The 10,064-nt window shown below is 47.5% G+C and overlaps 1 protein-coding gene across 1 annotated transcript; it reads right to left on the bottom strand.

The window, feature by feature from the left end:
• Positions 1–8,031: 8,031 nt before the first annotated feature.
• ONS95_010756 (uncharacterized protein) lies at positions 8,032–8,736 on the bottom strand (the record flags this gene model as incomplete). Its single annotated transcript, XM_058504378.1, has 1 exon — positions 8,032–8,736. The coding sequence occupies one exon, from the start codon at positions 8,734–8,736 to the stop codon at positions 8,032–8,034; it is 705 nt and encodes a 234-aa protein (XP_058361092.1).
• Positions 8,737–10,064: the final 1,328 nt, after the last annotated feature.

Raw genomic sequence — 10,064 nt, 5'->3', positions numbered from 1 at the left:
TCTCGTGAACACGACGACCGGCAATACGCTGCACGATCTCTTCGTCTTCAACGGCGATTTCCACCACGTTGTCCAGCTCGACGCCGGCCTTCACCAGGGCTTCAGCCTGGGGAATGGTGCGCGGGAAGCCATCGAACAGGAAACCCTAACCCTAACCCTAACCCTAACCCTAACCCTAACCCTAACCCTAACCCTAACCCTAACCCTAACCCTAACCCTAACCCTAACCCTAACCCTAACCCTAACCCTAACCCTAACCCTAACCCTAACCCTAACCCTAACCCTAAGACTTAGGGTCAGACTTAGGGTCACACTTAGGGTTATACTTAGGGTCATACTTAGGGTTATACTTAGGGTTATACTTAGGGTCATACTTAGGGTCGATTATACCTATTATACCGTCAAATTTACAGCGAAGCCGTGCAGGGCGTAGCCCTTTGTATTATATATAATATAATATTCAGACTTAGGGTCACACTTAGGGTTACACTTAGGGTCATACTTAGGGTCATACTTAGGGTCAGACTTAGGGTCATACTTAGGGTTAATTTCACTTATTATACCGTCAAATTTACGGCGAAGCCGTGCAAGGCGTAGCCTTGTTTATTATATATTATATATTATATATAATGCTTAGGGTCAGGCTTAGGGTCATACTTAGGGTCATACTTAGGGTCGATTTTACCTATTATACCGTCAAATTTACGGCGAAGCCGTTATATATATAAGATACCGTCAAATTTACGGCGAAGCCGTGCAGGGCGTAGCCCTTTGTATTATATATAATATAATATTCAGACTTAGGGTCACACTTAGGGTTACACTTAGGGTCATACTTAGGGTCATACTTAGGGTCAGACTTAGGGTCATACTTAGGGTCGATTATACCTATTATACCGTCAAATTTACGGCGAAGCCGTGCAGGGCGTAGCCCTTTGTATTATATATAATATAATATTCAGACTTAGGGTCAGACTTAGGGTCAGACTTAGGGTCACACTTAGGGTCACACTTAGGGTCACACTTAGGGTCACACTTAGGGTCAGACTTAGGGTTAAGGATAAGGTTAATTAGATACATAGTATCTAATAGATACTATGTAATTTACTAGCGCAGCGGATATTACAGTAGTAATATTAACCTTACTTAGGGTGAAGGATAAGGTGAAGGATAGGGTGAAGGATAGGGTGAAGGATAGGGTGAAGGATAGGGTGAAGGATAGGGTAGAGGATAGGGCTAGATATAAGGCTGAAAATCAAAGGATAATCGAAGAATCAAAGGTAAAAGAATAAAGATAAAGGTAAAGGTAAGAGATAAGGTGAAGGATAGGGTAGAGGATAGGGCTATACTTAAGGTGAATAAAATTTATTAGAGCCGAAGCTTTGAAATCAAAACTTGAACCTTATAACCGATGCTTTGAAATCAATAGATTAAACCTTATAACTAATACTTTGAAATCAATAGATTAAACCTTATAACTAATACTTTGAAATCAATAGATTAAACCTTATAACCGATGCTTTAAAATCAATAGATTAAACCTTATAACTAATACTTTGAAATCAATAGATTAAACCTTATAACTGATACTTTGAAATTAATATTTTAAGGGTTAGGGTCGGACTTCGGGTCGAGCTTAGGGCCGAGCTTAGGGTCGAGCTTAGGGTCAGACTTAGGGTTATATAGAAGGCTATTCCCTTTCGATTATTCACTCTTCATCACTCTCTTAACTATCATCACTCTCTTAACTATCATCACTCTCTCGACGATTATCACTCTCTCGACTATTATTACTCTCTTACCTTATCTTTCTAAACTATTACTCTCTTACCTTATTACTCTCTCACTTTATCCTTCTGAATTATCACTCTCTCAACTACTTTACTATTATCGACCCTATACTTACCTTATCCCTGCCCTAAGCCTTACCCTAGGCCTCTCCTATCTACCTTACCGGCGCCTACCTTACTAGCGCCTACCTCACCGTCGCCCTCTCCGATTTTTTACCGTTAATTCGTTACTTACCCCCCTATTTCAGCACCTAAGGATCAATTTCCACCGTCTAAAAATCGATTCTACCAGCTAGTTTTCAAGATATCATCACTTTTATAAGTTATCTCGCAATTCTACTGATAAATCACTAAGTTTTCATATTTCCCCTAATTTTTACCCCGCACTTTACCCCGCAATTACCCCTCTACCCCTCTTTTACTATACCGTTCGAATACCCCGCGTATAAAAATGAATATATCAATATTCTCGATCATATTCGTAAAAAACACCCTACTAATTCCTTTACAGAGCTTCAATTACAGCCTATAGGCCTTGTTCCCTGCCCTACCTGTGCTACAGCGTGTAAAGGAGCCCACGGGATTAAGACTCATAGCGCTAAAATCCACGGAATCACCGGTAGCTCTAGGGTATCAACGCAGCACCGAATCCATACTACCCCCTCTGCCTCAGCACCCTTAGACGCTGAAATCAACGATTCTATAGGCACCCCCTACCCTGTAATCGATTTCCCTCAGCTACTAGCACCCTTTCGAGCCGCTACCCCTAAGGCCAGAGCCTCTCTAGGCCTTTCAGGCTCTGAATACCCTACAGCTCCAGGGGCTACAGGCCTGTATAAGTCGCCTCCAGCACCTACAAGCCGAAATCTCAGTACCCCTCCACCCCTACCAAGCCCCCTATTCGATATCTACCCAGGCTTTACAGGCTCTCCGTCCCCTGTAACTTCAGCACCAAATAGCCCTAAATCGCCTACCTACGCCCAAGTTACCGCCACCCCTCTAGGCTCTAAGCACCCTACGGCTCCAGGCTCCAAGTACCCCGCACCTTCAGCACTAACAGGCTCCAAGACCCCTGCACCTTCAGCACCTACAGGCTCCAAGCACCCTACGGCTTCAGGCTCCAAGACCCCTGTACCTTCAGTACCTACAGGCTCTAAGCACCCTACGGCTTCAGGCTCCAAGTACCCCGCACCTTCAGCACCAACAGGCTCTAAGACCCCTGTACCGTCAGTACCTACAGGCTCCAAGTACCCTACGGCTCTAGGCCCCGACCTCCCTACAGGCACCCGAAGGATTCAGACCCCACGGGGTATTTAGTACTCGATTCCAGGGGAAGTAGACGCTATACTCCCAGCGTACGACGGCCCTACAGGCCCTGAACCAGACTCCCTCCCAGGCTCTCGACCCCCCACGCCTACAGGCTCTACGTCACCTACATACGCCCAAATCGTCGCTACAGGCTATATACCCCCGAAGCCGTCCACTAAACGCCCTGCAAGAACACCCTCCCCAGGGGCTCGACGCCCTACGACACGCCAAAAGATAGGCCCTACGCAGCCTATAGAGCCTATAATCAAAGACAGCTCGTCCGACGAAGATCTTTATAGTGCCTCTACAGCGCCATCGTCCCCTACCCCTAGCTTTGAAGACGCTATCTCAACGCCTATACCAACTACACCTACCGATAAGACGCCTACCACACCTAGCCTACCCTCTGATAGCCCCTACTTCCCTCGACTATCACGAGTAGGCTCCCCTATAAGCAACCGAAGCTACTCACCCCTAGAATCACCCCCTAAAGCTCCCCAAGCTTCAGCACCCTCTCACGCTAAAGAGCCTATAATAATAAGCTCTTCTCCCCCAACCACCCCTACAACACACCTACCCCTCACAAATCACCTACCCTCCAAAACTACCACAACTCACCTACCCTCTAAAAAAACCACAACTCACCTACCCTGCGAAACCTCCACACCTAGCCTACCCTGTAACCCAACACTCCAGGGCCGTACTATAGGGCCTACAGCGTCTAAACGCCCTATATCAACACAAGGCACAGCATCTTCAGCGCCTAAACGCCCTAGAACGTCAACACTAAAACGCCCTACCGACCCCCTCACATCTGAGCTACCCTTTGGATTACAACAATCGATCCACTGCCCCCAGCCTCAGGCTACCTCAGCACCTACACCCCTACACCCACAGGCTTCCTCAGCGCCTACACCCCTAGACGAGAGCGCTAAAGACCACTTGAACGCTATAAGCTCAGCGCTAAGAAACCCCTATATGCAATCCCTCATGAGATATAGCACTATTAAGGTCCCTGAAACACGTCTCCACGCCAGGCAAGCAGCGCTATTTACAGAGGCCGCTAATCGAGCGGCTTTAGCGTTCTTACGGCAGCCTAGAGAGAAGCAATTACTGGACTTTTTACTGCTTCCCAGGGTTCTCGGCCTAGGATTACAGAAGGAAGAGCTCGCTAAAACGCTGAAAGCCTACCCTACGACTATACCGGATATCCCTGAAACTCAGGGACCTCCCCCTGAACCCCCTACCCCCTCAAACGACTCCCCCGCCAAAAGAGCGACTAAGCTTCTGGAAAAAGGCTATATAGGGCGTGCCTCTAGAGCCCTAATCGACCCTACGCCTCTAGCTCCTAGCACTCCAGAGACGCTAAATACGCTATACTCGAAGCACCCTATAGGGCATAATAACCCCTTCAGTAACGCTAACCCCTCCCCGGGGCAAAATATCACCCCTGAAACGATACGACAGGCTATTCGATCGATTAATAGAGAGAAAGCCCCTGGCCTCAGCGGCTGGACCCGCCCGCTACTTGATATAGCGCTAAATTCGGAAAACTCCCCTGTAACTATAGCGCTTACACACCTAGCGAATATGATTCGACAGGGTACAGCTCCAGGGGTCGACCTCCTATGTGCTTCCCGACTTATAGGCCTTCAGAAGCCTGACGGAGGTGTGCGACCGATCGCTATAGGGGACCTTATTTATAAGGTAGCCCTAAAAGCGATCCTTATCAGCTCCTTCAAGCCGTCTATGCTTCTACCCTGCCAATTAGGCGTTAGCACCCCAGGTGGTGTAGAGCCTATAATCTTCCTCCTTGACGACGCTATTACCGGCCCAAATACCCTAAAAACTCAGCAAATCGCCTCCTTAGACCTTATCAACGCTTATAACCGAATCGGACGAACCTCAATAGCAGCTGCAGTCGCTAAATACGCCCCTACTCTCTATCGGACCGCTAAATGGGCCTATAACCAGCCTTCAGTGCTAGTAACAAACGAAGGCCACACGCTAGCAAGCGCTGAAGGAGTACGCCAAGGAGACCCTATTGCCCCCCTCTTATTCTCTCTAGCGATCCGCCCCCTGCTAGAGCACCTCCAAAAGACCCTACCGAAGGCTACAATTATAGCTTATTTGGACGATATCTATATCCTTAGCCCTGAAACTACAGCACTACTCCCTGTAGTTATAGAAGCCTTCAGGGACTCTCCAGTAGCTCTTAACCGCCAAAAGAGCACCGAAAGCCCTATTTCCCAGTTACAAACCACTGGACTTAAGGCCTTAGGGACCTTTATAGGCCCTGTAGCACACCGCCGAACGTTCCTCCAGGGGAAAATCGACACTCTCGCTACAGCGCTATATACCCTACGAGACCTCCCTAAACAACACGCTACCCTACTCCTACGGGGTAGTATACACCTACTCCTACGACACTTACAGCGCCAATTGTACTCGGAAGACCTACTAGACCTCTGGAGGTTAGCAGACCTACGAATCAAGTACGCTGTACAAGCCCTAATCGCTAGGGAGCCAGGGGAGAAGACTACCCTAATTCGCCAGGCTTTACTCTCTCTTCCAGTGAGAGAGGGAGGCCTAGGGCTCCCTATACACGCCTTATTAGCCCCAGGGCTCTATAGGGCAGCTAAGGAAGCCTCTCGATCGATTCTAGTGGCTATATGCCCTAATCTCTACCCGGAACCCCCTGGACGCCCTGTACCGACAGCCCAAGAGGTCTTCTCTAGTGTTAACCAAGACCTAGAAGAGAAGATTCTACCTACCCTATCAAAACAAGCGCTAAAATCGAAGCTTGAGAACGCTAGCTACCTCGGACGATACTGGCTTAGAACCCTGCCCACGCAAAAACACCACCTTTTAGCGGATTCTACAGTTACCGAAGCACTACGGACTAGGCTCTTACTCCCTGTAAAGCCCCCTATTTCGCCCTGTACCGCCTGTGGAGCCTACCCTCAAATAGGCCACGAAGACACCTGTAGAGGTGCTGAACGACGCTGGATTATACGCCATAACCAGGTTACCCGTGCATTTATTACTACCCTTTCTAGCCGGGAAGACCTTAAAGTGGAATCGGAGCCTACGCCAGCTAGAACGCCTATAGCCCTAGAAAACAGCCAACGACCGGATTTTTCAGTGCTTATAGGTACTTCTAGGCACTATTACGACGTTCAAATAGTAGCAATCAACAAGGATTCAGCACGCGAAGAAGCCTATGCTACGCTATCAGAGGCAGCAAACGCTAAACGGCTTAAATACAGCGACTTAGGCCCTGTATTTCACCCCCTGATCTTCTCGGCAGGAGGCCTAATGGAAGCCGAAACAGCGAAGACCTATAAGGCCCTACAGGGCCTATTAGGGCACTCTAGGGCTAAGTGGTTAGACGGGTATATCGCTAGCACCCTAACTCAGGCTCGAGGAATCGCTGCAACCTCGATCCTAGCACGTAGGTAGCTTATAACACACGCTATACCTACCCTACAGCACACACTACACCTACCCTATAACACACACTACACCTACCCTACGGCACACACGACACCTACCCTACGGCACACACTTCACCTACCCTAAGTAACTCACACTTCACCTACCCTGTGATACATACTCTATCTACCCTATAGTACACACTCTACCGACCCTGCGACTCACACTCTACCTACCCTTTGGTACACACCTTACCTACCCTATGGTACACACCTTACCTACCTTGCAATACACACTTCACCTACCCTGCGACTTACACTTTACCTACCCTTTGGTACACACTTTACCTACCCTATGGTACACACTACACCTACCTTGTAATACACACTTCACCTACCCTGCGACTCACACTCCACTTACTCTAAGTAACTCACACTTCACCTACCCTGGGGTACACACTCTACCTACCCTATGGTACGCACTCTACCTACCCTGCGACTCACACTACACCTACCCTGTGGTACACACTCTACCTACCCTGTGGTACATACTCTGCCTACCCTATGGTACACACTCTACCTACCCTGCGACTCACACTACACCTACCCCTTGGTACACACTTTACCTACCCTTTGGCACACACTCTACCTACCCTTTGGTACACACTACGCCTACCCTCTGATACACACTTTACTTACCCTTTGGTACACACTCCACTTACCCTGTATTATCTCCTTCTGTCTTAGTACTCTACCTTCTGTACCCCTGACACCTTCAGGCTCTTACCCTCTGTATTATTAGTATAGTCCTTCTGTATTTCAAGACTATTAGAGAGAGATAAAAACACTCGTCGTAAGCTAGCGTAGTTAGAAACAAATATAACCCAAACCTCAAACCCTTCATCAGCACGGCAAGCGACGCTGAAAGAGTTTTCACAACAGCAGCATGGATCGTGAATATCTTGCGGTCCGGGCCGTTTCGGCCTACGAGGAATTGGAAGGTCCTCGAACTTGAGAATCCTTAGTGTTCCACAAGTTAGCTTCTGTTATGATCAGTCTAAGGGCAAGGGCATGTTACTTATCAAAGCTGACCGTCATTGTAAATTACACGGGTCTCTTGTTAGGTGAGATTCCTCATGCTCATCGAAGCTTCTAGTTTGGGTTTAATTTATGTGCCACTCGGCTACGTTGCCCTCCACCGTTAAGGCTTCCATATTAATAGGGATAGAAGATGGATGACTTAATTGTCAAAATAACTGCCAGAATAGAGCTTCTCTACTGGAAAGCAGTGATAAGCAGAGAAATGTGAGCTACTTTCTGATGCTCTTCCTTTCTGGTCTCATAATATCATTTCAAAGTCATTGTCCTTGTCGACAGATAAGCGTAAGCAGGTTGGTTCACCTGCATACACAGCTGTTCACGTAGTCAATTTCATCAAGCGATAAAAAAGTCCTCGGGTTTCATCAGGCTTGTCAGGATATACATTTTCTCGATGCATTCTATGGCCTCTCAGAAACCCCTCCTGAGAACAAATTGACATCACCGCGAGACAACAGGTCTGCCAGCGTGACACCTGAAACAACGTCATACTTCGCTACAGAAATCTCCGCCTCCTGTACCCCAAAAGTCTCCAGCGACGGCCCACATACAAAAAAGTTCGCACCGAGTTCCTCTAGCATCTCAATCGCATCTTTCGGTAACAGCCTTCCTTGCCTCTTCAACGCCATGTCAACTTTGTTGGTTCGAAAACGGCCAAAGATACCTGGGCATCGAGCTCGATAGCCAGTCTGCAATAACCGGACTCCAGTTCCATCAAAGAACAAGCTGACGTCCATCCCCAGTACACATCCACCAACGGCTTTCTCCAACACGCCTACAACCGCCCCCAAATTTGCCGTCGACATCACAGCAACCATTTTCTTGGATCTGCTTCTCTCTTGTCCTTTCTGCATAATAAAATGAATATCTTCATCTTCGCTGGTGTGTTCACTGGTAACTAGTTGATTGCCTGTCCTTTCGCACCAGAGACATATATCGCGAAACAGTCCTTTGTTGTTCTTGGTGGCCAACTCGATCATATCTTCTGGATTCAGTGGGCTTAACTTCTGGAGGAGGAGAGCGAGGATCGTCGGCGATGAAGTGCTATGCCTTGCATCGACGAAGATCGGGCGTGTGGCTTCAAATTCCATGACTTTGCCGACCATGAAAGCGGCTTGTGTCGTGTTTGTGGAGTCTGTAATGGATGGCTAAGAGTGTATGTGACTTGAAGTGTTGTAGTGAGTCTGATGAATTATTGTGATGATCTCCGCAAATTATAGTTTTACTTTGGGTCTAAAGTATTGCGGCCGTGGTTTGTTATTTGAACTGCTGTGTAGGACATGTGATGTAATCAAGCAACAGACAAGATTGAAGTGAGTGGTCTCACAGGAGTTCTGGCTGAGCCTCGTGCTTCATGGGCTGGCCTATGACTGGCTAGATGTTCATTATTATCGAGCGTGCCAGGTGAGCCTAAGGACTTGGCAATTGGCGTCCAGATGGGACAATCAATAGGCGATTATCAGACCACATTTAGGTCACATGATCTTGTTTCATCCCACACTTTTGTTTACCTCAGGCACTCCGGCCATAGGTCGAGACTATTCCTAATACGGTTACTGCGGGTGAACTGCAAGCCACATGTGGACCTCGACCAAATGGCCTGAGGATCCTGTCCAGATTTTTGGGCTTGTGCGGAGTTTTTTCCCACGAAATGGACCCCATCTTAAAACTCATTTTCAACCATAACCACAAGGTGTTCAGTCAATTAAATAGAATCATTCGATTCGCCCGTTTCCACTGTACAACTGAGTGAATTTTGGGCCATATCAGCACGAGATTTGTGTCGTCAGAGTGCGCAGTTTAACTAGGTTATCTTTTCAACCCACCTAACCCGTCCAAAGTATAAGTACACTCCTACTAATTGCTTAAGATTCTGGAGTGGACGAGGTCACGACGCATCAGAGTTTTCTACAATATACAGGCATAGGGGCGGGACAAAAAATAGATGCCTAGATAGAGCATACCTTTATGCACAGCCTAGTGAAATTGAGGACTAGTACAATGCGCATTGATGTGGCTATTGATGGATTCGCAAAGACCTGGTCTCCAGAATCGCGAAAAAAAGGTACAAAATAACCGCAGAGCAGTGTGCGTGTCGGACAGGATCCTGAGGCCGTTTGCTCGAGGAGTGTCCCAAGTAACGTGATCAAATCTTAATGGCACTAAACTCCTCTTGAAAATGGCCTGAGTGCCTGAGGTAAACTTTTGTTATCAAAGCAGGTCACGGGTCAGATCACCAATCATTCTGGTAAATTGGTAGCGGAAGAGTTACTGTTCTAAGACTGTAGTTACAGATGCTTATATGCAATCTACAAGCAATAGGCAACACTAGGCAGCTGTAGGCAACAAAGTAGTCAATGGAGTCATCCAGCCCGTGACTCAACACGTGCCTAATATGCCAAGGAGGTCAAAACAGCTCACCGTATTCTAACAA

The sequence above is a fragment of the Cadophora gregata genome, assembly GCF_030347475.1.
Source record: "Cadophora gregata isolate MNR1 chromosome Unknown scaffold_4, whole genome shotgun sequence".
Classification (NCBI taxonomy): Eukaryota; Fungi; Ascomycota; class Leotiomycetes; order Helotiales; family Ploettnerulaceae; genus Cadophora; species Cadophora gregata.
The sequence above is the reverse complement of the archived record's forward strand: the minus strand, read 5'-3'. Positions and strand labels throughout refer to the sequence as shown.